This window comes from Polypterus senegalus, chromosome 1, assembly GCF_016835505.1.
Source record: "Polypterus senegalus isolate Bchr_013 chromosome 1, ASM1683550v1, whole genome shotgun sequence".
Classification (NCBI taxonomy): domain Eukaryota; kingdom Metazoa; phylum Chordata; class Cladistia; order Polypteriformes; family Polypteridae; genus Polypterus; species Polypterus senegalus.
In genome coordinates, this window is record NC_053154.1 from 311983550 (window position 1) to 312010841 (window position 27292).

The following is a 27292-nucleotide window of genomic DNA, read 5'->3' on the forward strand; positions in this document are numbered from 1 at the left end:
CTCATACTTTAAGACTAGACATTCATCTTCCAAGGATCATAAAACATCATTTACAGCCCAGATCTCTCTAAATACATCTAATTGATTAATTAATTTAAAATATTCAAATTCAATTCTCAATCTCCTTTGAAGGAAGACCTTAAACATTAATAGAGCATCAGTGGTTTTCAAATCTTTATCTCGATTTCTTCTCGTTTTTAACGTTGCCATCTTGGCCTGGCCTAACAAAAAATTGCCAAGTAAACATTGTCTTTTACAAACTCTTGACACCGGCATTCCAAAAATATAAATGAGGTTATTAAATATAATTCCCAAATCCTTGAACAATAAATCAAGAAAATGCAGCAGTGGTTGTAATCTGGTACAATACAGAAATAAATGATAAACTGTTTCTTTTTGAAGGCAGAATGGACACTGATCTGTTGTGCTGGCACCAATGGTTTTTAAAAATGAATTGGTGGCTACTGCCACATGTAGAATCCTCCACTGCAGGTCACCAACTCTTTTCTCAATTGGCGGTTTATATAAAGTCCTCCATGCTGGAGATGTCGTGTCATGCAGACACAGAGTGTTCCTCCACAGGGTATCAGTCATGTCTTTCAAATACATAAAATGGGACACTTTAAGTCACCAGTCATACAATTCTTTTTTTGACAAATTTTGGAAAGAAATTCCATTTATGTGATTAATTGTTAAAATGAGTTATTAGAACTGATAAAATCTTTTACATTTGGTTTAATTGTAATTTCACATTCAGGAGGTTCTGCCTCTTTTATGAGATCTCCTGAGATATAATCCTCACACAGAGGACCTGCACCCAATTGCACTAAAGAGCCTTTAAGTTTGTTGATTATCGACCCCCCAAGACGGACAGACCTAATCCCAAGCTCACGTGCCACAGCTGCCCCAGACTTCCACTGGTTGCTGACTGGATCAATAAAGTTGGCTACTTTGGTAAAGCCTTTGTTCATTAGCAGTGAGTTTAAACTGACGAGTCAAACTCCAAGACTGGATTCCATATTACCGGTTCTTCGGAGTAACCAGAAGACTGACTCCACATTAATACCCACTCTGTTTGTTTTGGTGTGCCAAATCAATAACATGTTGCGGTAAAAGGTGGGCAGCACAGATAGCGCCAATCGCTTGACATCAATTAAAAAGAGTTGCCAATCAAAATTAAGATTTCCGACCCTGTGAAAAAAAGCGAATGCTAAACTCCTCCACAGTAAAGGCTGAGGGGCATACAAGAGACGCTGTAAATCTGTCAGCCTAAAAGCTTCAATTCTACTCAGAATGTCCACCAAGCCCTGACCACCTTCATCCACAGGCAGATGTATCACACTGCGTTTACCCAATGAAGTTTGTCCCAAAAAATCCAGTAATATCCCCTGAATTTCTTTTAACAGCCAAACTGGAGGATCTGCACACCTAAATTTATGCCAAAGCATTGAAGCAATTAAATTATTAATAATAAGCACCCTACCCCGAAAAGAGAGCTTGGCGACCACCCATTTCCATTTGTTCAGTCTCCCCTGAATTTGGTCAATTAAACCTTCCCAGTTATCAGCTGTGGCTCCAGACTTCCCAATGTAAATTCCCAGATGTTTAAATACCTTAGAGTTCCATGTTAAACCACTTGGGAGGTTTGGGGGAGGACAGTCCCAGTTGCCCATCAGAAAGGCATTACATTTGGACCAGTTGACCCTGGCAGATGACACCGTTTGAAACACCTGTAAACAGTCCTGCAGCAGGACAACATCGTCAGGTTCAGTGATGACAACTGTGACATCGTCAGCATATGCCACCACCTTAAAGATGCAGTGGGACACACAGGCAATGACAGGCCGTGAAGACATTGGCGAAGTCTGTGGAGCAGGGGCTCTATGGACAGCGAGTATAGCATACCGGAGAGTGCACACCCCTGACGAATGCCCCTTGTAACAGAAAATGGGGCTCCCAACCCTCCATTAATTTTTAAAACACTAAACACATTCGTGTACATTAATTTAATATATCCTAGAAAGGTCTCACCAAAACCAAACCTTTCTAGAACTTTAAATAAATACTGGTGGTCTACCCGGTCAAAGGCCTTCTCTTGATCCAGTGAGATGAGACCTGCCTTAAACCCAAAAATGTCAGAAGCAGATACCAAATCCCGCACAAAGAAAATGTTATCAAAAATGCATCGTTCAGGGACACAGTATGACTGATCGAAGGCCACCAAGCAGTTCATGACAGTCCTCAGACGAAGAGCCAGCGCTTTAGAAAAGATTTTATAGTCTGAGCACAGCAGGCTGACCGGTCGCCAGTTTTTAATGTTGCAGAGATCCCCTTTTTTTGGTAAAAGAGTCAATACTGCTCTCCGACAACTCACCGGAAGTTCTTTATCCCTGATGCTCTCCACAAACACAGTCAGGAAGTCCTTACCCATGATATCCCAAAAGGACTTGTAGAATTCGACGGGAAGTCCATCGATCCCAGGGGCTTTGTTCTGATTTAAACTCCCAAGAGCTCTAGTGAGCTCCTCCAGCGATAGTGGCAGGTCGAGTTCTTCCTTGGTGGATGGAGTCAGCTGTGGTAGGTCATTAAAGAAAATTTCTGTGTTTGAAGACAAGTCCACTGTTTCTGCAGAGAATAAGTCTTTGTAAAATTTGAAGGCAAATTCCCGGATCTCCTCGGTCTCCGTCATTTCAGTCCCATCTGCAGTTTTCAGACAGTGAATGATTTTTGCCTGAGCAACCTTCTTCTCCAATGAAAAGAAAACTGCGTAGGGGCGTCTATTTGGGAAATATTCTGGAATCTCCCCTGACAATGGCCTTCACCTGTTCATCCAGCAGGGACCTCAGAGAATCTTTTTGTCTTTTAGAGACTCAAGCAAATTGGCATTAAAACCGGTTTCCAGTTTGGTTTGAATTATCCCAATGTCCTCTTCCAGTTCTTTAATGGCCATGGTGACCTTTCTAGAAGAATGTTCAGAATAAAACTGGCAAAAGAGTTTAATTTGGACCTTGGAGACGTCCCACCATTGCTTCAGAGATGAGAATTCATTTTTGCTGAGTCTCCATTTGTCCCAAAAGAGACGAAAGTGTTGAAGAAATAGAGAGTCTTTAAGAAGTTTAGTATTAAAGTGCCAGAAAGATTTAAAATTACGCTCAGACCCCAAAGAGAAACGAGTGAGAGCTAAACTATGGTCTGAAAACCCTGTGGGCAGAAGACAAGAGCCCAAAATGAGGTTCAGATTGTGCCGTAAGGTATAAATCCTGTCCAGCCTTGCCATGGATAACATGCCACTGGAGGCCTTGAGCCATGTGTACTGTCTTGCTGTCGGGTTCGACTCTCTCCACACATCCACAAGTTCTTGCTGATGAAGGACCGACTGCAACACCTTGACTGACCCCGGGTGAGGCTCAGCGCCATTCCTGTCCATCTCTGCATTTTCAGTGCAATTAAAATCGCCAGCTAAGAACACGACGTCCTCTGAACTGCACTCAGCTAGCACGTCTTTTAACAAAAGAAAAAAAGAAACTCTCTCTTTGCCTTCATTTGGAGCGTAGACATTTAAGAAAATAATGTTTTTCCCTGAATACGCATACGACCTTCATGAGACGACCTTTAATTTGCTCAAAACAGTCAATGGACTCCGGAGAAACGCCTTACTGAAGAGCACTGCCACCCCTGCGCTGGCACTGGAGCCGTGGCTCAGAATCGATGTCCCACTCCAGTCCCTCTGCCACTCCGACTCATTCATTGGGTCAGTATGAGTTTCTTGAAGAAAAGTAACATCTAGTTTTTTCTGTTCCAAATATTGAAAAGTACGGCTCTCTTTAAGGAGTCTCTGCAGCCGTACATTCAAAGAGCCCAAAGAGAAAACAGGCATTAGAAAGAAAAGAAACGGAGCAGCAATGACAAGAAGAACTTTAACTAATGAAAAAGAGAGGAGCTGGTGTGGAGCCATTATGTGCTGGAGGTGAGAGACTTTCTAACTTTACTGATAACATTCTTTAACGATTAAATTCTTTTCTTTCCATTCCCAAAGGAACAGCATTGCATAACTCGCTTGGCTGAAACCAAAAAAAGTTCCAGGTCAGGAAAATGTTCTACAACATTCACCTTCCTTTTGCCTTCAAGAAAATCCAGAAAGCTCAGAATGCTTTCAGTGCTGTATCGTTTTTCCAAGAGTGCCAGTTAAATTGTCACTTGACATACAAGAGTCACTGTCCTCACCACCCTGCTGACTCCCCTCACACTCTGGGCTAATTGTCACCTCTCTGGTACTTAGAAACGATTCTTTAAAGACACGTCAGCCCCCTCTGTCAGGTTCATTTTGTTACTTCTCTTGGCTCCTACTCCACCGTCTGAGGTTTCTTTCCTCTTTCTGGGGATGTCGTCCATTCTTCTTCAACATTCATTTCCTCAACAATTCCAGCTTTTTCTTCCCTAACTGCACTGCCTGAATTAGTGCCTGGTTCAGTTTCTGCCACAGCTTTGACATTTAAGAGAGGGCAAGCAGTTTCACTGTGGACTGTGGACTCAGGACTGGCCTCGGCCTGCTCATCCACCTTAGATGGCTCACAGGTAGCAGCGTCAGCATTCAGACCTTCAATGTCATCCACCTCAGTTGGTGTCGTTTCAATGACACCAGCTGGGCCCTTTTCTTCATCCTGATTTATATTCACAGTAGAGGACTTCAACTCGGCCTCGGCCGATCCATCCACTTCAGGCATTTTTATCTCAGCTTTCTTTATTTCACTCCTTTCAACTGTGGAGCTACAACTGGGTATCTGATTATCAGAACTTCCTACAGTTGAGCTAAGAGTACCTGTGGATACCTCACAGACAACAATCTGCTGATCTTCAGCATCGGAGTCGGAGTCTCAGACTCATCCTCTACATCTGACTCACTCACTGCATTTATGTTTCCTCCCATAGCATGACTACCATCAGCTCTTTTACAGTCAACTGCTTTGTGCCCTGCACGGCCACATTTAAAACATTTCATTGAATCAGAAGATATAAACACAATATAGTCACATCCATCTACTTTGAACTTCAGAGCAACATCTAACTCATTGTAACCTCTGTTGAGGAGCATAAAAACCTGTCTCCTAAATGAGACCACATGTTTTAATTCTGGCTGTTTACACCCCAAAGGAATCATAGTAATGTCAGAAATAATCTCGCCATACCTTCTCAATTCAGTACGTAGCAGTTCATTCTTCAAGAAAGGAGGAATATTAGAGATTATAATCCTCTTTGCAGGAGTTGAAAGCGGCAAAACAGAAATGAGGGTTCCATTAATGACTAGGCCTTCCTGAACCAGTTGGTGAACTAAGGCCTCTTCATTTAGAAATATCACACAGCCTTATTCATTCTTGAAGCAGAGATAATGTTTTTACATCCAATTATTTTTCCAATTTCAGTAACACACTTCTCTACTGAAACTACTGGATCAACAATCAGCTTGATGCCATTTCTTCTGCTAAGTTTTTCAAAGCCATGTGGCAAAAGGCCTGGCTGTATCCCTCGGGACACAGCCATCCTAGCCACTTCTTTTTAAAAAAAACACTAAATAAACTTGAAATAATGACTATATATAAATAACACAGCTAAGAATTAAGAGAAATGACTAGAAAAAGAAATAAAAGAAAAAAATGGAAAAAAGAAAAAGCTAAACTCAACTCACTCTCCTGCTAGCACAAAGGCCACTTCCACTCCAGACCAAAGCAATCGACACACAGAGAAACAGCAAGATTAGATAGATAGATAGATAGATAGATAGATAGATAGATAGATGGATAGATAGATGGATAGATAGATAGATGTGAAAGGCACTATAAAATAGATAGATAGATAGATAGATAGATAGATAGATAGATAGATAGATAGATAGATAGATAGATAGATAGCAACAACAATATTTATTTCTATAGCATGTTTTCATACAAAGTGCTTAATGTATTATTATTATTATTATTATTATTATTTAGTCATAGTCCACGCTCTTAACCCATCATTGGTTAGGATACATAAAGCTCCTAACTTAACTTACCATCTGTCTAAACTCATGAAGATGTAAAAAAAACACCTACACACAGTAATTATAATGTGATTTTGTTCACATGCTCTTGCTGTAATGGTTTTAACTTTGTGTTAGGCAGGGATGAGTTCTTTTCTGCGTCTGCAGTATGATTTGCATCCCATATTCAGGTAAGCAGCTTCAGTGCCAGCTGCACAGGAGTCAAATAAAAGGGACCATCATGTCACAGTCACACAATCACAAACTACTGTGGCTGAAGTGAGAGGTCATTTAAAATGAGCAATGAAATAGGGAAACAAATCCACTGGCGAACACTACACAGTACATATTTGCAGTGATAGTGATAATAAAGGTGGACATAAGGAATAAAAGAATGAAAGAAAAGCACTCAAGTATTTTAGTCTGAGTTTTTATGTATAGGGTCTTAATTTTTTATGTTTCCAGGCTATTATATTCTAGTAGCTTGTGTTCAGCTTTAAACCAATGGCTTGCTGCCCTGCTGCTACAGTGTACAAGTTGCTACCCAATCCTGAAAATGGCTATGTATCAATAAGTTACACCCAATATATATAAAAAAACATATTATGAGATTCTGGGAGGTATTAAAGGAGCAAAACTGTACAAGCTCCTTATGAAGATAATGGTGCACCTCTTCACAGTGAATAAAGAACTTCAAACATGGTCTGACAGACGCAGAGAGCCTGGGATGGCCATAAATTCACCCACTAAATGGGATTAATTCTGCTTAAACATGAAATACATAAATAAAGAGAGAATGGTTTTCAGGGGCAGTGTGGCTCGGTTGGATGCAGCGTCTAATTACACTTACAATTGCATTTTTTGTAGATGTTAGCCAGTTTTAGGTTTCCAGCTTGTTTTAGTGTTAACCGTAAGAAAAAACTATTCTAGCTACTAACACACATCACCCTACGACTCCACTTTGCTCCCACACTCCAAAGACAAGGAGTCAGGCCAGCTGGCAAATCCAAGCTGTGCCTCCGTGACAGCTCTTTGCTTTAGCACCCACTGCAGAAAGGGCTGTGAACTACCCACATCTGGTAAGAAAACATGAGGTGAAACAGATGCCATTAAAGTCACTTTCAATAATATGTAAGATAATACTCACCAGATATGCGAGAAAGAACAATGCTGAATGTCAACAGACGCCAAAATCCTGAAATAAAAAAAAAAAAAAAAGTTGCCTCATTAAATACTGTGAATGGAAATGTTCAATTTAGAGTAAATGGTGCTAGTCCAGTGCTCAGGTGAATATAATGTGAATTGAAACCAGCAACAGCTGGCATGCAGCATTGATGTAAGAGCTGTGACCAGTAGGGGGCATTGCAGCTCCCCAAACCCCAGATGCAGCCAGACACACACAAGTCCCAGGTGCAAATGCAAGGTTTCTTAAGCAAATACCTTATAAAAGCTTAATTCTGATAGTGGCTCAAGCACAATACAACTTTCTTTTTCTTTCTTTTCTTTCTTTCTTTCTTTCTTTCTTTCTTTCTTTCTTTCTTTCTTTCTTTCTTTCTTTCTTTCTTTCTTTCTTTCTTTCCACATCAAACTCCAATTTGTCTGGATGAGGTTGAGCAGCTTCTTTTATCTTGGATCCAGGAGTACTTCCAGTGCTAGGGCATAGCCCATTTAAGTATTTCTGGATCAAATGGAAGCCCCCATGGCAGTCCACAAGTAACCCAACAGAGCTGCCCCATGCGACTACAGGTCCCAGTATGACCTGTGGACGTTTGTGTGTCCACAAATGCTGCCCTCTAGCATATCGGGAGAGCCACTGGTCCGAATAGATTGTCAACCCTTTGTCCTCCCATTACATTGTTGGCTCTCCAGGAAGGTAAGGAACCCAAACCAGCAGGGATGCCAGTCTACCCACTTCCATATTAGCATATGGTACTTGTCTCCTGGCAGAGGCAAGATGATCCTTGACTTCCTTTTCTTCCTTCTAAAGGGTAAGGAACCTTGCCCCATCCCGGCTGGAATGCCAACCCACATGCACCATCCATCAAAACACATATGTCTTTTTGAATAAGATTTGTCTGTTCCTCCATGTAAACTGGAGCTTGCCCAGTTGAGTTGACAGCGGGCAACCATTTTTAGGTCTCACCATAGATTTTTTTATGGGGTTAGCATCAGGTCAGGGTCACTCAAGAATGTCCATTTTCTTCTTGTTCAGCCCCTCCAGTGTAACTCTTTGTCCCCCTTTTCCATCCTCCACAGTTTATGCTTTCTGGCTGAGGACAGTAAACTTTTCTTCATTGTCTATCTTATATGGTTTAAGATTCATATTCCCAGCAGTCCTGAACAGACTGCCAATTCCATAACACAATGGTGATGGTGTCACCTGACTAATTTACCACACACACACACTGCTGCCAAGTGTTCAAAAGTTCCATTTTGATATGTATTAACATGTACTTATGTGTTTTATTATAACATTTTAAATTATATTGTATGTATCTCTGTGATGTTTGTAATTATGTACTGTTCTTTCATTTTTTTCTACTTTTCTGTGTGTTTTGTGGATGGAGCCGAAGGAGGCAGGGCCCTTTCTGACGTCACCAATCTTGAGCCCCCCCCCCTTATTTAGTGTAAGCTCAGATCAGGAGATCATTGAGATTATAAGGAGTTTTATAAATATTGCTCTTTTTCTTTGGATTTTTCTGGTCCTGCTGACTTTTTTAAGTATTATTTTTTTCTGGATAGTGTTTTGGGACTTGTTTGCTGTAGGACTGCCTTTTGCACAAGACCTTTTTGCCCCCTTTTTTTTGGACCTTTGAGAATTTTTGTCTTATTTTCCATTTTTGTCAAAGAATTTTTTTATTTACAAAGATTCTTTGATTGCCCTCGGGGGTTTATGGTCATCCCTCCTCTTATGGGGAATTTTTGCTATATTTTGAGGCCTTTTTAGTTGTTTTTTGCAGCCTGCCAGGTCATAGTTCTGAGTAGGCTGGACTGGGTGAACCTTTCCTGGGTTAGGACTAGTGAAGGTCCTAGCCTGTTGAGTGGCAGTACTTTGGAGGCCTGACACCCATTTTATTATGTCTCAGACTCCATTTCACAACACATTTTAGAATCCGTAAGCCTCAAGACTTTTTGCCATAGGATCTTCCAAATGACATTTTGCAAAGACTCAAAGGCATGAAGATGGTTCCTCCTTGGTTCAACGTCTTGGGTATTATTGAGATGGGCACATCCTCTGCAGAACAGTCACCGACTTCAGTGACCATTGACATAGAGAGTGGCCTCTTCAACCAGAGCCATTCTTAAAGACAGTCTGACCTGGAAATGTGTCTGAAGTTTTCCCCTTCTGTAACATGGATCGTGCTGAGGTTTGGGTTTCTGTTCAGGGTCTTTGAGGTGATTTGTCCCCTTTTTCAGATCTCTTCTTCTCTACGATTCTATCTCAGACTTGTTTTCATCGTTATTTGACTTTGTTTTGGTTTGGACTTTAGTGATGTAGTGCTTGTGGGTGTGTGTAGGGTGTTGGATTTATAAATGACTTGAAAAACAAATGACCACCAAGTAACTGGAGAATTCAGTCAGGTGAGCAAATGAGGCCATGAGATGGACAAAGGGGAGGAAGACTTTGAAAATCTCAGACTTCCAATTTGACCTTTTTAGCAAATTTTTGAAAGACTTACAGTTTGTTTCTTCTGGTGTGGCAGGACAGATGGTGTTAAGTAGATCAGTTAAATAAATTATAGGTTTAGAATCTAAGAAAATAAAATATGAAGGTAGTTCTGGGGGCTTCTTCAAGTCACGGTGCATACATTAAGGAAAATCTGAGACAGGATGGCCAGACAACAGACAGAATAAGACATTAATTTGAAAATGAATGAACATGCATGTTACCTCTGTATAGGTATTGCTTGATTGCTGCTTGCTTCCAAGTTAAGGCCATCTGTAGAAAAAAATGAAAGAAATTCCTTCACTGATTTATTCATGCTAAAAAATTAAATGAATCAGGCAATGTATTTCATCCCTGAGATGTTGTCACTTCCAATAAAATATTAAGAAGCTAGAAATGTAGCTCATGGCATGTTCAGAACAACCCTATATATTGACGCCAACACAATGAATGCTGGGCCTTGTAATCATCTGCACTAAATCACAGTGTTGTACCCGACCATGTCTCAATCTCAGTCACACTTGCTGACTGCTCGTTTTATCAGCAGATGTTCGGTATTACCAGGCTCATGTCTGCTTTTCCTTGTCCTGCCATTGTCAGCTCCCATCTGCAGTTCTGCATCTCTCTCTTTCACCGTCTTATTTTGTGAAATGTCGAAAGACTGCGAGGATTTCAAAAGGCAGCTAGACAGTTGCAACATGTCAGATGCCCAGTTATTTAGAACATTCCAGTAATATGCAAAACTTGGAACACCCACAGCCCACAACCCTATTTAAAAACTGATCCATTACAGTCCAGTATCTGTCAGGACACTTACGAGAGTTGTATTCACGTTACAAATCTGAACTTGTCACCGGACAACATGGCTTATCATGCCACACGTGAAGTTTGAGGTTATTCCAATGAAGCACTTAGAAAGAAAGGATGGCAAACACATCTCCATTTGAGTCTTTCAAGATATGGACTGATTAGAGGCATCAATCCCTCATTTAATTCCTTCCAAAGGAAGAAAAGAAGCCAAATGTAATCCATGAGAGGTCGAATGCTGTGTATGGTGATGATGCACTTTCGAAATTAGAAGTAGGTTGGGGCCAAGCAGTTTAAATGGAGTTGGGACTGGGTTGAAGATGACCTCCACAGTGGCATCCCCTGGATTTTCACCGGAAATATTGCCAAAAATTGGAGGTGTTGATTTTGGAAGATTCTTGTGTTAAGCTTAATCTTATAGCCTAGCTTGCACAGTTTCCATACTCATCCATACTCGTCACTTCCCGATGGGTCCGCTGAATGCTGACACCAGATCAGAAAGCATGTCACCAGGAATTCAGTCACAAGAATTTGGCCCTTCTTAGCACAATTTCCTCATGGATCATCACTGGGGATGAAATGTGGGTTCACCACTATGACCCAGAAAACGAGAGTTCATTCAACTGAAGCATAGGCTGTCCCTGACCCCCAAGAAATGTCATGTGCAGAAAAGTCATGATAACTATTTTGTGGGATGCAAAGGGTATTCTGCTGTTGGAACTGATGCCACAGACGTTAACCATCACTAGAGAAACCTATACTTCCACAATGAAGTCGTGGCATGAGGTCATCAAATAAAAATGTCATGGGAAACTATTGAAGTCTACTATCAGTGAATGTGGCTTCAAAGAGCTTCACCATCCACTGTACAGTCCAGATCTGACCACCAGTCTTTTAAAACCAGAAGTAATTCCTACATGAACAGGCGGTTATGGATTGGTGGAGGTCTAAGATGAATTTCTCTATTCCAAAGGGATTAAATTACTGGTGACTACGTGGACCGAGTTGTTGAGGTCAAGGGGGTTTACATGGTCTGTACGCATGAGAGCTGACAACCAATGAATGTTCTTCCAGAAGTACAATGTATAGAATGCAACAGCCAGGAATAAAGAACACAGGTACATTGAAGAGGAGAGCGACTAGGCTGATTCAGAACTGCAGGATATGGATCATCAGGAAAAATTGAAACCGTTGAACCTTTTGGTTTAAGCAAATGGAGATTAATAGGTGACGTTACTGAAGTGTTTAAAATTATGAAAGGAATTAGAAGGAATTACTCCAGTGGATCTTAGATGTAACTTTAAAATAAATTCGGTAACTAGAACACAGGGACACAGCTGGAAATCTGTGATGGGCAGATAAACGTGACAAATGAAGCCTGATGGGTGAAAACCGAGTATGGAGGAGTGAGTGTGTAACGAAAGATAAGTGAGTGGTGATTGGTGATGGTGTGTCGAACGATAAGTGACTTGTGAGGAGTGCTGAACGAATACTGAGTAGCAATGTGCAACGAGTAATGAGTGACTACTGATACATGATACCGAGTAATACTGATGTCTGATGACTGGAGAAGTGGAGTAATGGACACCACACAAGGGACTATGGATAGACCATGCGTCTTTTGTAAAAATCAAACACCTGTCATTTTTTTATACTTCAATAGAAAACTGTTATTAAAAAATGATTCAAGATCATCTATGTCACAAATGAGACTATTAAGCTTGGTGATTCTCTCTATTGAAAAAGAAAAAGAGAAACAAATACAAACATAAGACAAAAAATGTATCTAGCATGATTGTATAATTAGTTTCCTCTGTGACTAACATTTATGAGAACAATTTTCTTCTTTGGATTGCAACAAGTTATTGTGAACATTAATACGAGAATATGATTAAGAAAGATTTTCTTGTTTATCCGTGTCATATTACAGTAACATTTTTTTTTTTAATTTTATTAGAATCCATACAAAGCAATCAAGTTTTTACAAAAAGAAAAATAGAGTTAAGAACAGATCAATCCCCACCCCTGAGAGAGAGAGCAAGCCAAAGGCATAAAATTTAAGGCTTTAAACATACCTAAATTAATAAATTCTCTGTGCTTTATGAACTTATTTTAACATATTACTGATTAGATCCTGCCATGTTTTGAAAAAAGTCTGTACAGATCCTCTAACTGAGTATTTGATTTTTTTCAATTTCAAATAATATAACACATCAGTTTCCCACTGACTTAAAGAGGAGAGTTTGGGTTCTTCCAGTTTATCAGAATAAGTCTGCGTGCCAACAGTGTAGTGAATGCAATCACAATTTGTTTGTCCTTCTCCACTTTAAGCCCCTCTGGAAGAACCCCAAACACAGCTGTTAATGGGTTAGGATGGATTGTGAGTCCAAGGCTGTCTGAGAGGTAATTAAAAATTTTTGTCCAGAATAATGTTAATTTGGTGCAGGCCCAGAACATGTGACCCAGTGAGGCTGGGGCTTGGTTGCAACGCTCGCAGGTTGGATCATGCCCTGGAAACATTTTGAGAGTTTTAGTCGAGACAGATGTGCTCGATATATAATTTTGAGTTGTATAATTGTATGCTTTGCGCATATGGAGCTCGAGTGAATTCTCTGCATTGCTACTTTCCACTCCTTTTCTGATATATTAATTGAGAGATCTTTTCCCAGTGTCCTCTTGGATCTTTGAAAGGAGGGATTGTAAAATGGTTTTATATATTGTAGAGATGGAGTCTAAGTCCTTGAGATTGAGCAATATTTTTCCAGCATGGATGAGGGTGCAAGATGAGGAAAATCTGGAAGGTTCTGTTTAACAAAGTTCCTGATTTGAAGATAGTGAAAGAAATGTGTAGCTGGAATGTTAAATTTGGAATGTAATTGTTCATAGGATGCAAAGACGTTGTCTATATAAAGATCTCTAAGCAAGTTAATTCCAAATTTTTCCAGATATTAAAACTGCATATGTTTGTGAAGGTTGAAAGAGGTGGTTCTCTTGCAGGGTGCCACAGATAGAAGCTTCTCCGTCTTAAAATGCTTTCTACATTGGTTCCAGATTCTAAGTGAGTGGAGCACAATTGGGTTATTAGTGTATTGCCGATAACGTGTGTTTATTGGAGCACAGAGCAAGGAATACAAAGAAGTACTGCAGGATTTTACTTCTATTGTGGTCCAAGCCTGTGTATGTTCTTCTATTTGTGTCCAGGTTCTTATCGCCTGTATATTTGCTGCCCAGTAATAAAACTGGAAGTTAGGTAGAGCCATGCCACCTTCTGCCTTTTGTCTTTGTAGGGTCGCTCTTTTGATGCGTGGATGTTTTGAATTCCAAATAAATGAGGTTATTGTTGAATCTAATTGCTTAAAGAATGATTTATTAATGTATATTGGATGTTTTGAAATAAAAAGGAGCTTAGGAAGAATATTCATCTTAACAGTGTTAATTCTTCCAGCTAGTGTGAGATGAAGGGTTGACCATCTATGCAAGTCTTGTTTAATTTTTTCCATGCAGACGAAAATTTTGTTGATAAAGAGCTTTATGTTTACTTGTGATGTTTACCCCAGGTATTTAAACTGTTCTGCAATGATAAAAGGTAGGGTGTCTAATCTAATATTATATGCTTGAGAATTCACTGGAAAGAGTACACTTTTATTCAGATTAATTCTGAGACCAGAGATCTTTTGAAATTCTGTGAGTGCTGCTAAGACTGCAGGCACAGAATTTTCTGGGTCCGATATATACAGTACCATGTCATCTGCATATAATGAGATTTTCTGTTCCAGTCCTTCTCTGCTAATCCCCTTTATCTGATCAGTATTTCGACAATGTATTGCCAGTGGTTCAATGGCAATGCAAACAGCAGCGTGACAAGGGCATCCTTGTCTAGTGCCACGCTCTAGTTTAAAGTAGTCTGAGCAAATGTTATTGATGCAAACTGAAGCTTCTGGGTTAGTATACAGTAATTTAATCCATGCACAAATGTTGGGCCAAACCCAAACTTCTCCAATGTAGTAAAAGGTATTTCCATTCAATCATGTCGAATGCTTTTTCTGCATCCAATGATAATAATATTTCTGGGGTGTTTGATTTAGTTGGTGAGTATATTACATTAAACAGGCGTCAAGATTTGAAGATAAGTGTCGGCCCCTAATAAATCCAGTTTGGTCTTGTGATATTACGAGGGAGCACTTTCTCCATCCTTCTAGCTATGATTTTAGAGAGTATTTTAACGTCGTTATTCAGAAGTGAAATTGGTCTGTATGATGCACATTGTAATAAGTCCTTATTTTGTTTTGGAAAGACAGTGATTAGTGCTTGGTAAAGGTTTGTGGAAGAGATTGGTTATCTCTGGCTTCTGTAAATGTTGCTAATAGGAGGGAGCTAGCTGAGCGGAGAATTTCTTGTAAAACTCTGCAGGGTAGCCATCAGGGCCTGCTGCTTTCCCACCTTGGAGTGACTTTATAGCATCTAGTAATTCTGATAATGCCAGAGGTTTATCAAGTTCCTCCACACTAAAAGCGTCTATTTGTGGTATCTGTAATGTATCCAGAAATGCATTAGATTGTATATTGTCTTCTTTAAACTCAGTAGTATATAGGGATTTATAGTAGTCTCTGAAAGTGTGCATTATATTTTTGTGTTCGATTTTATCTCCGTTCGTGTTAGTGATTACCGAGATTGCGTTGCACTTCTTGCTTGTGAATTTGTTGAGCTAAAAGCTTATTAGCTTTCTCCATGTTCATAATAATGATGTCTGGATTTGTAGATTAGTTGTTCAGTTTCTTTAGTTGTCAAGAGGTTTAATTCTGAATGTAGAGCCTGCCTCCTCCTATGTAGAGTCTCGCTTGGTAGTCTGGCATGTTCTTCATCTATTTTAGTAATTTCGCTTTTATCTCTGCTACTTTCTTGGCTTCGGATTTATTTCTGTGGGAAAGATATGAGATAATCTGTCCTCTTAAGAAGGCCTTAAGAGTTTCCCAGAGTATTCCTGCAGAGATCTCAGGGGATGTATTTGTCTCTAGAAAGAATTTGATTTGTTTGGATATAAATTCAGTACAATTCTCGTCAGCTAATAGAAGCGGTTGAGGCGCCATCTGCGGGTGAGTGTATGGGGCTTAGTAATTTTAGCTCCAAGATCATAGGTGCATGGTCGGAAATAACAATAGCATCGTATTTACAAGATTTAATCTTAGGCAAGAAGTTATTGTCTATAAAGAAGTAATCAATCCTTGAGTAGCAATGATGTACTGGTGAGTAGAAAGAATATGTTCTTGAATTTAGGTTTAAAAACCTCCAGGGATCTGATAAGTTGTGATCAGTTATAAACTTTGTAATTATCTTTGCGTGTTAGATGCTTCCCCTGTGGAGGAAGTCCTATCTAAAAGTGGATTTAAACACAATTAAAGTCCCCAGCCATTATAACTTTATGAGTGTTCAGATTGGGAATGGATGCAAATAAATTTTGTATAAATTCCTTATCATCAACATTAGGTGCATAAACATTTATCAAAATCATTTTACAGTTAGATAAGTCTCCCATGACCATTACATATCTCCCTTCAGGATCCAATACTACATCTGATGCTACAAATGGTACTGTTCTATGTATGAGAATTCCCACCCTCTAGTTTTCTTTGTAAAACTAGAATGGAACATTTGGCCAGTCCAGTCTTTTGCAGCCGGAACTGATCCTTGCTTAGTAAGTGGGTTTCCTGTAAAAATACTATTTTAGCATTTAGACCTGTTAGGTGAGAAAGTACTTTCTTTCTCTTTAATTCGTGATTCAGGCCTTTAACATTCCAGCTTACGAAGTTAACTGTCCCATCATGGAGACACTGATTCTGAGTTTTTGATGTCATTTTATAGTCTTAACTGGAAGTGAGACAGTTTAGGTCTTAATTTCCTATTTCCCCTAGAGTTGTTGCCATGCAGCTTATTATTACGTTGGTAGTTATAATTATAAAGATTAGATGATAGATTAGGTATAGATCAAGCCTGCTCTCTTTCTCCCCCTTAACCCCCACCCTCCCTTTTGCCTCCCCAAGTGAGGCTAAAACCCACTTCATGCAGTCCCAGTCCTCTGACATACCCAGAGACAGAGCACGCCCAAAGCAAACAAGCCCCATGCAGCGGCGCTTTAGGGTTAAAAGATAGAGATATCTGTTACCAATATAGTCTTTAAAAAAGAAAAAAAATAATTTTGCACTTAAAATATATATATAGTCTTCAGCAATTTTAGTGCATTAAGATGATACACCCAGATAATAAACCCGGGTGATGGTGTTAAAGATGTGTCCAAAATAAGCATAACAAGTCTTAATGCAGTAATAGCAATAACAATAAACCAAGGGTATGATATTGAACAGTCTTGTTTAGGGTAGAGATGAAATAATTAGAAAAGAAAAAAGGGAAAGAAAAAGTAATTAAGCACAATAAAACATAAACGGATAGCACCCTAGTAATACTAAGTAATAATTAGACTATATGTGAATATATGCTGATAAAAACCCGTATTTTAAAACGAATAGATCAGACAGTAGATTATTAATCCTTGCTTTATCATCAACCGCCATGACTCACTATTATGTATCAGAATAGTCCTGGGATCAGCTTTCTTAATTCCTTTTCTGCTTCTTCCTTGCTAGCGAAGACATAGAAATGACCTTGCCATTCCACTTTCAGTTTTGCCGGATACAAGAGGCTGTATTTGATGCTGGCTTGCCGTAACCGCTGTTTGATGTTGTAGAAGGCTGCGTGTTTAGTAGCTGTTGCTGGAGAGAAGTCAGGAAAGATACGAATGTGGTTATTTTCCAATGTAATATCTTCCTTCTTTCTGAGGAGTGCCATCACCTCTCCGAGTCCAGCTCAGGGCGGTGAAAGAGCAGTACAGGAGAAAGCTGGAGTAGAAGTTGCAGAACAACAGCATGAAGGAAGTGTGGGATGGGATGAAGATTATCACTGGCTGCAGCTCGAAGCAGGGTGCCGCCATCGAGACAGACGTGGAGAGAGCAAACCAAATGAACAACTTCTTTAATAGGTTTGATCACAGTAACCCACTCTCACCTCGGAGTACTCCTCCAACCATCCTTCTGCTGATACCAGCATAGGTGAGACATCCCCACCCACAATTACAGCAGCGCAGGTGAGCAGAGAGCTGAAAAGACTTCGTGCCAGCAAAGCAGTGGGTCCAGATGGAGTATCGCCACAACTGCTGAAGGCATGTGCATTGGAACTGGGGAGTCCTCTACAGCGCATTTTCAACCTGAGCCTGGAACAGGGGAGAGTCCCAAGGCTTTGGAAAACATCTTGTATCACCCCTTTCCCAAAGGTATCACGTCCTAGTGAGCTGAATGATTTCCGGCCTGTTGCTCTGACGTCACATCTGATGAAGACCATGTAGCGGCTGCTGCTTCACCACCTGAGGCCACAGGTCCGTCACGCCCTCAACCCTCTGCAGTTCGCATACCAGGAGAAGGTGGGAGCGGAGGATGCCATCATCTATATGCTACACCGATCCCTCTCCCACTTAGACAGAGGCAGTGGTGCTGTAACAATTATGTTTTTGGACTTCTCTAGCTCCTTAGAGACAAGCTGACTGAGATGGGAGTAGACTCACACCTGGTGGCATGGATCATGGATTATCTTACAGACAGACCTCAATATGTGTGTCTTGGGAACTGCAGGTCTGACATTGTGTGCAGCAATACAGGAGCGCCGCAGGGGACTGGACTTTCTCTGGTCCTGTTCAATCTATATACATCAGACTTCCATTATGACTCGGAGTCCTGCCACGTGCAAAAGTTTGCTTATGACACTGCTATTGTGGGCTGCATCAGGTGTGGGCAGGAGGAGGAGTACAGAAAGTTAATCAAAGACTTTGTTAAATGGTGCGACTCAAACCACTTACACCTTAACACCAGCAAGACCAAGGAGCTGGTGGTGGATTTTAGGAGGCCTAGGCCCCTCGTGGACCCTGTGATCATCAGAGGTGACTGTGTGCAGAAGTTACAGACCTATAAATATCTGGGAGTGCAGCTTGATGACAAATTGGACTGGACTGCCAATACTGATGCTCTATGTAAGAAAGGTCAGAGCAGACTATACTTTCTGAGAAGGTTGGCATCCTTCAACATCTGCAGTAAGATGCTGCAGATGTTCTACCAGACGGTTGTGGCGAGTGCCCTCTTCTACACGGTGGTGTGCTGGGGTGGCAGCATAAAGATGAAAGACGCCTCACGCCTGGACAAACTTGTTAAGAAGGCAGGCTCTATTGTAGGATTAAAGTTGGACAGTTTAACATCTGTGACAGAGCGACGGGCATTAAGCAAACTCCTGTCAATCATGAAGAATCCACTGCATCCACTGAACAGGATCATCTCCAGGCAGAGGAGCAGCTTCAGTGACAGACTAAAGAGATCGTTCCTCCCCCACACTATGCGACTCTTCAATTCCACCCGGGGGAGTAAATGCGAACATTAATTTTATTTTAATTTTTTCATTTTTATTACTATTTAATTTAATATTGTTTCTTTGTATCAGTATACTGCTGCTGGATTATGTGAATTTCCCCTTGGGATTAATAAAGTATCTATCTATCTATCTATCTATCTATCTATCTATCTATCTATCTATCTATCTATCTATCTATCTATCTATCTATCTATCTAATCGTTCAAAACGAACTATAAAAGATCTTGGTCGGGGTCTGACGGTGTTTGATCCGTGTACGCGGTAAGCTGCTGCTATCTCAGATTCTGCTTTAAAGTCGTCTCCGATTATTTTAGAAAAAAGTTCAGCGGCGAATTTCACCGGGTTTGAACTTTCTCGATTCTCCGGCAGACCTTCAATTCTGACGTTATACCTTCTACTTCCATCTTCCAAAGCAGCCAGTCTGTCTCCAAGTTTTTTTGTATTCGGAGCTGCTTTTTCTTCAGCACTGGTAGCTACATTTTCGGCTAATTCAATTCTAGTCGTGAAATGTCTCCTTGAGATCCTCCAATTGATCAGTAAGCGTTTCAATTTTACCCAGCACCTGTCGCATTTCCACTTGCATTTCTTGTCACAGCCTTTCATTTGCCTGTTGCAGCATCAGCCATTGCGTTTCGTTTGCTTGTTGCCATTCCTGTTTCAATTCCAGCAACTCTTGTTTCAGCCTCTTATGTGCCTTTGCCCTTGCTTTATCATTTGCCTTCTCGGTTTTCTTTATATCTTGTACGATCTCAGCCAGCATCACCTCCAGTTTAGACATTTTAATTGTGCTTTCTTGTACCGTAGGTGAAGCGCCAGGCTCTACTGTAGCCGGTGCCCCCGCTATTCCCTGCTTGCGTGGAGTAATTGAGATCGCGGACTGTAAGGCCCTTTCCAGTTTCAGGTGTTCTCCGATCAGCGAGCTATCGAGATCTGCACTCACGATCGTACATTCACTCCCCTTTTCACTCTCAGCCGGCGACGATGTAGCGGACCTTGGTCCCGAAGAGTCTGTACTTTCGCCCAGCTGATCCAGGTCTCTCTCTGAAAGGCCGTATCTTGAGCTAGGGCTTGCTGATCTTGGCTTGGGTGCAGCTTTAGTTTTCTTTTCTTTCGGACCCCCTTTCTTGCTGGCCATGTTTATATATGCTTACATATATACTGTAGCAGTCTCCTTGGGTTGAATAAACACAGGATATCTCAGAATAATAAGCAAATAATATGAAAAATAACACCGCTGCTAGCGGAGCTCCACTTCAGACGTCCATCTCTCGCATCGGACGAGACCCTACAGTAACACTTTTTAAACTGTAAATCATACCCTGTGAAATATGGAAAACAATAAATTGACCTAATACAAATGTCATTTTCAGTTATTAATATTACTACACACATGAACTAAAATAGCATATAAAACAATAAAGTGTCCACTTCTATAGATTCCCACTCAATAAAAATATCCATGTAGCAGTAGTCTTAAATGACTTCACAGTAAATGTCCATTCAATTAAATAAATATATAACCTGCAAATATTTTACATAGTATTTTAAACGTAAGTGGCCTATTCATGTTTCTGAAATAATATATTTATAGAGTGTCATCTTCTTAGGCAAAAAATAAATATTTGACATAGAAACACTTATTTCAAAGTAACTCAATAATCAATTAAATATGCCTACATGTAATTGAACTTTTTTTTTCTTGAAGTCTATATATTTTATATATTTTTTTCCCTTATTATTATATGAGGGGGCCCTCAATATTTTTCCCCGGGGGCCCCAATGTACTAGCTATGCCACTGAGTATCTTCTTATATAATATGCTATCGTGGCTGTCTGTTTGTCTGTCCAGGATTTTAAATCACCTGTTGCTCACAAACCATTTGAACTATTAACATGAAATTTGGTACACATATACTATGTGACGTCTACTATTGGGGTGATGATTGACCTCCAAGGTTAGTCGTCTTTTTATTTCATTGTACAATCAACTCTCATCAGCACACAGCAGGGAGGCGCATGAATACGGGTGCCGTTCTCATCCCTAGCACCTTCGCTGTCACTTCCCCTACCTATTCATATCTTAAATCATTCTTGAGGCAGATTGAAGGCTTAAGTGAAAAATGAAAGACAACATACTAAGTAATTGCAACACAAACACTAACTTAATCAGTTTTAACGCGAAAAGATGCCGACGAAAGAAGAGAAGAGGCGGGTCACTAGGGTGGAGAAAAGTAGAGCTGATCAGGAAACAACAAGCGCAACAACCTCTGAACAAACGAATGATAAACGCACAGAGAAAGAGGATGAGAACTAGGAATGCTCAATACAAGTGGATTCACTGCAAGTTAATATAATTTATACACACATTCAGCTGAAGAGAAGCTATTGGTACAAAACAAACCTCTTACATTTTTTCTGTGGCGTCTTTGAAATTTAAATGACCGTTTTCAGGGGATTCTGGAGGTATTTGGCTTGGCACAGCATCAATATCATATCAGAGCTTATGGCTCTTTGAAAAACTCTGACAGATTTTATTCCCACATTTCTCACTAACCAATACTGGCTATCGGTTAAGGGGGTCTATTAATTTAGCTCATTCATTGAGCTGTTTGCAGGTTCTGCATCACTCTGCCAATTCTACCCTCTGTCAGACTAGAACAGGGCACTTCTTCCAATCACCGACGGGTCCTTAGTTTCTCATAGATGCCTGAAAAGACTTTTCTGCTTTCTTTAGTTTTAAACTGCATTCCTTTACATATGCTAAACATAAATTTTCAAAATAAAAAAAAAAAACAGGCCCAACAATTACATTATTGCATGATTATTTTTCAACTCTGGTTACAGACACGTTTATTTGTTATTGCTTGTCCGCATGCAGGCATATTTAGACACAGTAACAGATTTGGATCACGAAAAAAATTTGAACAGTCAAATTAGATATGAGCCAAAATGAGTTACGTGGATGCAGAGTAAACGTAGCCTTCGTTTAATTGTAATGATCTGGCCGGAAACTCAGAGTGCCATAAGGCTGGACAGCTACTGAGCTCTGCGCTCGCAGAAGAAGGATAAGAAGGAGGAGGAGGAGGAGGTTGGGAGCATGCGCGGATACTGCCCGTTGCCACATCCACCACACGACAGACCACCCGAATTGGGACCCGAGTGCAGCCGTGCACCTTGATGAAGCTGCAGTGCAGTATTGTGTTAAAGCACGTCATTGGGAGGTGGACGTCCCGGAAGAAAGGGTGTAAGGTTCGAGAAAGGGTTCTCGTCCTGTGGGCGCTGGGGACGGAGAGGAGGAGAATACCGTGTACGGTAACGGCACGTGTGGGGACAAGAAGAAGCAGTTTAGTGTGCGGGAACAGCGCAGAGTGAACGATCTAGTACAGGGTGGTCCCGATGTAATTATGCAGATCCAGATCGTCTGGATGACTTTGATTTATACGGGGACGATTGTAGTTCGGCGCGAAGACGATTCTTCACGTCGTCAGTTCGCACACTTCTCTGTTGTCCGAGATTTTCCGCTTGATTTTCTATGTAATAAACTTAATAAGTTATAGCGTAATAAAAATTGCATAATTAGATCTGGACAACCCAATAGAAGGGAACGACAGACGCGAAACGGCTTGTATCGGGGGTAGTAGCACTGATGCAGAAGAATAAGAGACTCAAACGACTGCGAATAGAAAGTTAAGGCGTCTCGCGCGGCTAGAACAGTGGGAATTTAGCTGCGAAACAATCAATAAAAGCTCTTCAGTTTCAAGATGTTGTTCCTCCCTGACCGGTTGTTTGTGGTACATAATGATGACTATATTATTGACAACAATCGTGCAGCAGTACTTGTGTGTTTGTGTGAACCAAAAATACTCACCAAAGCTGAAATTCAGAACTGTTTTCCTTGTCACTGTTTAAAGGAATAGTGCGATCTGCACTGCAGTGTCCGACTCGACTACGCCTTCCATTTCCGATGTGCCAAAAACGGACTTTATGGACTCGATCAAATATCAAATAGTGCAGTCCGCTTTCATTTTACAAACAGCACACACAGCTCCTCCACTCAAACATCCATCCGATCCACACGTTGAGTTAATTACCTTCCAACTCCGTCGTACTGGAGATGCCTTAAGCTGCCGGCCGGCAGCTCTCTTAAACTTTTCCCTTTCAATGAGTGAGCACTTCCGATAGTCTTGAAAAAAAGAAACAAAGAAGAAAAAAAAAAAAAAAAAAATGTGATCTAATATAGGAAGGCAATTATGAAATGATGAAACAACTCACTGGGCAGCTTTCGTCGACATTCGCACACGGGTTTCCTAACGCCCTCCTGTGTCATGTGACAAGCTCTTCTTTTAATCTTTACTGGCCGTCTACAGTGCCGAGAAACTCTAATATTTGAGCCTAACTCTGCAGCGCCTGCGTAGGCGTCATCACCTGTATATTCTTCACCGGAGTCGGAACTGAACTGGGGCCTCCGCGACGGGCATGGGCACTAAGTTACAGGTATCTGCTAAGTTAACATGCGGTACTACAATTAACTGTTACTATTTGATCTGTAGAATAAATTCATTATGCGTTTAGCATTTAATTCAGGACAGCCTTGATGTGAAACCTTGCTTGCGTTGCTAAGTGAAAGCGAAAGTTAAAAACAAAGATGGTGAAAAGACGAGAGAAAGGACGACATAAGTAAAGTAACTGAGAATTAAATGCTGATAATTTTTAACAGTTCCATTCTGGTATTTAACTGTTCACCAGACAGATCGTGAAATAACGAGAAGGGTAGTTTCTGTTGCGCGGTGCCCTCCATCTGATGATCGCGGCAGTAAAAATGCGCTGAGCGTGTACCCTATACTTAGGGTACATGATCGTCTTCGGGAATTCTAAATTTTAGTAAACTAACTAACAAATAAATAAAGTAATTAAGTTTACTAGACATTGCGATGAAATTTAGTGCCTGCCTGAATTCCTAATACATTCAAAAAGACGTTACACGCCTGAACACTTTACTTTGTGGAGATATTTTAATTTGTGAAGCCAAATTAACATTTAGAGATATTACAAAATGAATTTCAGATATCTTAAAATGTCAATTACTTTTTAAAATATCTGAAACTCGCTTTGAGATATTTTAAAATAATTTCCTTTACATTTTAAGATATCTGCAATACATTTTGAGGTATCTTCGGTGGGCTGGCGCCCTGCCCGGGGTTTGTTTCCTGCCTTGTGCCCTGTGTTGGCTGGGATTGGCACCAGCAGACCCCCGTGACCCTGCAGTAAGGATGTACCGGGTTGGATAATGGATGGATGGATGGATTTTGAGACATCTCAAATGCATTTCAAGATATCTCAAATACGTTTTCAAATATCTCAAAATAATTGTGTCGGCATTTTTTCAAGATATCTCAAATGAATTTTCAGATATCTTGAATTGACCTTTCATGCATTTTAAGATTTCTCAAAATCATTTCCTGTTTAACTGCCTGTTATTTCAATGGGACTTCTTGTTTATTATAAGATATCTTAAAATGTATTTGAGATATCTTGAAATGAGCAGGAAGTGATGTTGAGATATCTGAAAATGGACAGGAAGCTGTTTTAAGATATCTGGTAATGTATTTCAGATACCTTAAATTGTATTGTAGATATCTGAAAATGATATTGAGATATCAAGAAATAATTGAGCGTCCTTTTAAAGATATGCTAAAATGCATTTTATCTGTAATTCAGTTTGAGATATCTAAAATGCATTTCCAGATATCTTAAAATTAATTTTGAGATATCTCTAAATGATGGCAGCACAGTGGTGCAGTGGGTAGCACTGCTGCCTCGCAGTTAGGGCACCCGGGTTCACTTCCCGGGTCCTCTCTGCATGGAGTTTGCATGTTCACCCTGTTTCTGAATGGGTTTCCTCCCGCAGTTCAAAGAAATGCATTTTAGGAGTGTGTGTCCTGCAGTAGGCTGGCGCCCTGCCCAGGGTTTGTTTCCTGCCTTGTGCCCTGTGTTGGCTGGGTTTGGCTCCAGCAGACCCCCGTGACCCTGTAGTTAGGATATAGCGGGTTGGATAATGGATGGATGTTAATTTGGCTTGCCGTAAGGAATGTTCCCATAATGCAAAATAAACTCGATTATTATGTGAAAGACCAGCTTTTTTCTTGCAAAGTTGAGAATGTTCAACTGTATCATTCTTTTTTAAAATACTAACTGAATAACATCTGTTAATGGCTGAATACGCTTATAACAGGTATTCCAAGGATTCTCAGAAATTAGTCAAATCATGGAAGAGCAAGTCTTTGGCAATGACTACTGCACATTTGAACAATTTGTACTGAACTGATTTTTTTTTTTTTATTCAAAATTGATTAATAAATTACATATACCATAACACTTTTCTAACCTTTTCAAAATAATTTGTGTAAAAAGTGGGGAACCACATCAACCAACACCAAAATGTATCGTCCACCTGGATGTTGTGGTGGCAGCCATTCTCACGCCAGAACAGTCACCACACGTTAGCTATTAGGTGGTGAAGGGGTGAGAGAGGTAGTTAAGCAATAAGGAACAGGGGGTGATTTAGGGGCGAAAATGGGTTCACGGACAAAAGCGCGATAGAAATATGCGCCCCGACAAAACCGCGAGAGAGCCCAAGAGAGTGGGACGCGTACGTGCGCATTATGTACACATTATGTGCTAGGTTATAACTGTTATAAGTGCTGATGGCATGCCGCGAACAAATAACTCAGTCGAGGGTTGGCATAACACGTCGTATACAAAGCGGAATTACCAGCAGTCAGGCAGCCAGCAAGTTTAAATACGCTCAACTATCAAGACGTCTTGCTGCAATTCTTCCTACATATGCAGGGCGTGATCTTAAGGACTACCTGCGTGTCGTGCTGATGGCATGCCGCGTCTCATAATATTGACTTCTAAAGTAAACATTATTATACTGTATATGATTTAAACTAGAAATTCATATTTAATGAAACTTTAGCGATTTTGTCGGCGCGATTTTGACGAAGGTTCGAGAAGGGGTTCTCGTCCTGTGGGCGCTGGGGACGGAGAGGAGGAGAATACCGTGTACGGTAACGGCACGTGTGGGGACGAGAAGAAGCAGTTTAGTGTGCGGGAACAGCGCAGAGTGAACGATCTAGTACAGGGTGGTCCCGATGTAATTATGCAGATCCAGATCGTCTGGATGACTTTGATTTATACGGGGACGATTGTAGTTCGGCGCGAAGACGATTCTTCACGTCGTCAGTTCGCACACTTCTCTGTTGTCCGAGATTTTCCGGTTGATTTTCTATGTAATAAACTTAATAAGTTATAGCGTAATAAAAATTGCATAATTAGATCTGGACAACCCAATAGAAGGGAACGACAGACGCGAAACGGCTTGTATCGGGGGTAGTAGCACTGATGCAGAAGAATAAGAGACTCATAAAACGACTGCGAATAGAAAGTTAAGGAGTCTCGCGCGGCTAGAACAGTGGGAATTTAGCTGCGAAACAATCAATAAAAGCTCTTCAGTTTCAAGATGTTGTTCCTCCCTGACCGGTTGTTTGTGGTACATAATGATGACTATATTATTGATAACAATTGTGCAGCAGTACTTGTGTGTTTGTGTGAACCAAAAATACTCACCAAAGCTGAAATTCAGAACTGTTTTCCTTGTCACTGTTTAAAGGAATAGTGCGATCTGCACTGCAGTGTCCGACTCGACTACGCCTTCCATTTCCGATGTGCCAAAAACTGACTCTATGGACTCGATCAAATATCAAATAGTGCAGTCCGCTTTCATTATACAAACAGCACACACAACTCCTCCACTCAAACATCCATCCGATCCACACGTTGAGTTAATTACCTTCCAACTCCGTCGTACTGGAGATGCCTTAAGCTGCCGGCCGGCAGCTCTCTTAAACTTTTCCCTTTCAATGAGTGAGCACTTCCGATAGTCTTGAAAAAACGAAAAAAAGAAGAAAAAAAACATGTAATCTAATATAGAAAGGCAATTATGAAAGGATGAAACAACACACCGGGCAGCTTTCGTCGACATTCGCACACGGGTTTCCTAACGCCCTCCTGTGTCATGTGACAAGCTCTTCTTTTAATCTTTACTGACCGTCTACAGTGCCGAGAAACTCTAATATTTGAGCCTAACTCTGCAGCGCCTGCGCATATTAATGTAGGCGTCATCACCTGTATATTCTTCACCGGAGTGGGAACGGAACTGGGGCCTCCCCGAAGGGCATGGGCACTAAGTTATAGGTGTCTGCTAAGTTAACATGAGGTACTGCAATTAACTGTTACTATTTGATCTGTAGAATAAATTCATTATGCGTTTAGCATTT

General features: G+C 40.6%; 2 protein-coding genes across 8 annotated transcripts in view; one reads left to right on the forward strand and one right to left on the reverse strand.

The window, feature by feature from the left end:
- Positions 1-27090, reverse strand: part of LOC120515030 (V-set and immunoglobulin domain-containing protein 1-like) — a 41677-nt gene extending 14587 nt beyond the window's left edge. Inside the window, exons 1-4 of one of the 4 annotated variants that reach the window (XM_039735732.1) lie at positions 26806-27079; positions 23045-23136; positions 9908-9956; positions 7164-7211 (exon numbers count right to left, since the gene is read on the reverse strand). In XM_039735732.1, coding sequence (XP_039591666.1) covers positions 7164-7211; positions 9908-9956 — 97 coding nt within the window. In that variant the 5' untranslated portion in view covers positions 23045-23136; positions 26806-27079. Of the gene's footprint in view, positions 1-7163; positions 7212-9907; positions 9957-22821; positions 23137-26582 lie in introns of all 4 variants that reach the window. The other 3 variants (XM_039735741.1, XM_039735722.1, XM_039735746.1) reach the window with 3 other exon arrangements.
- LOC120515049 (V-set domain-containing T-cell activation inhibitor 1-like) overlaps positions 23255-27292 on the forward strand; it is a 28634-nt gene continuing 24596 nt past the window's right edge. The window contains exon 1 of one of the 4 annotated variants that reach the window (XM_039735775.1): positions 23255-23447. The gene's annotated coding sequence lies outside the window, so the exon portion shown is untranslated. Of the gene's footprint in view, positions 23448-27129; positions 27232-27292 lie in introns of those variants that run through there. The other 3 variants (XM_039735782.1, XM_039735759.1, XM_039735766.1) reach the window with 3 other exon arrangements.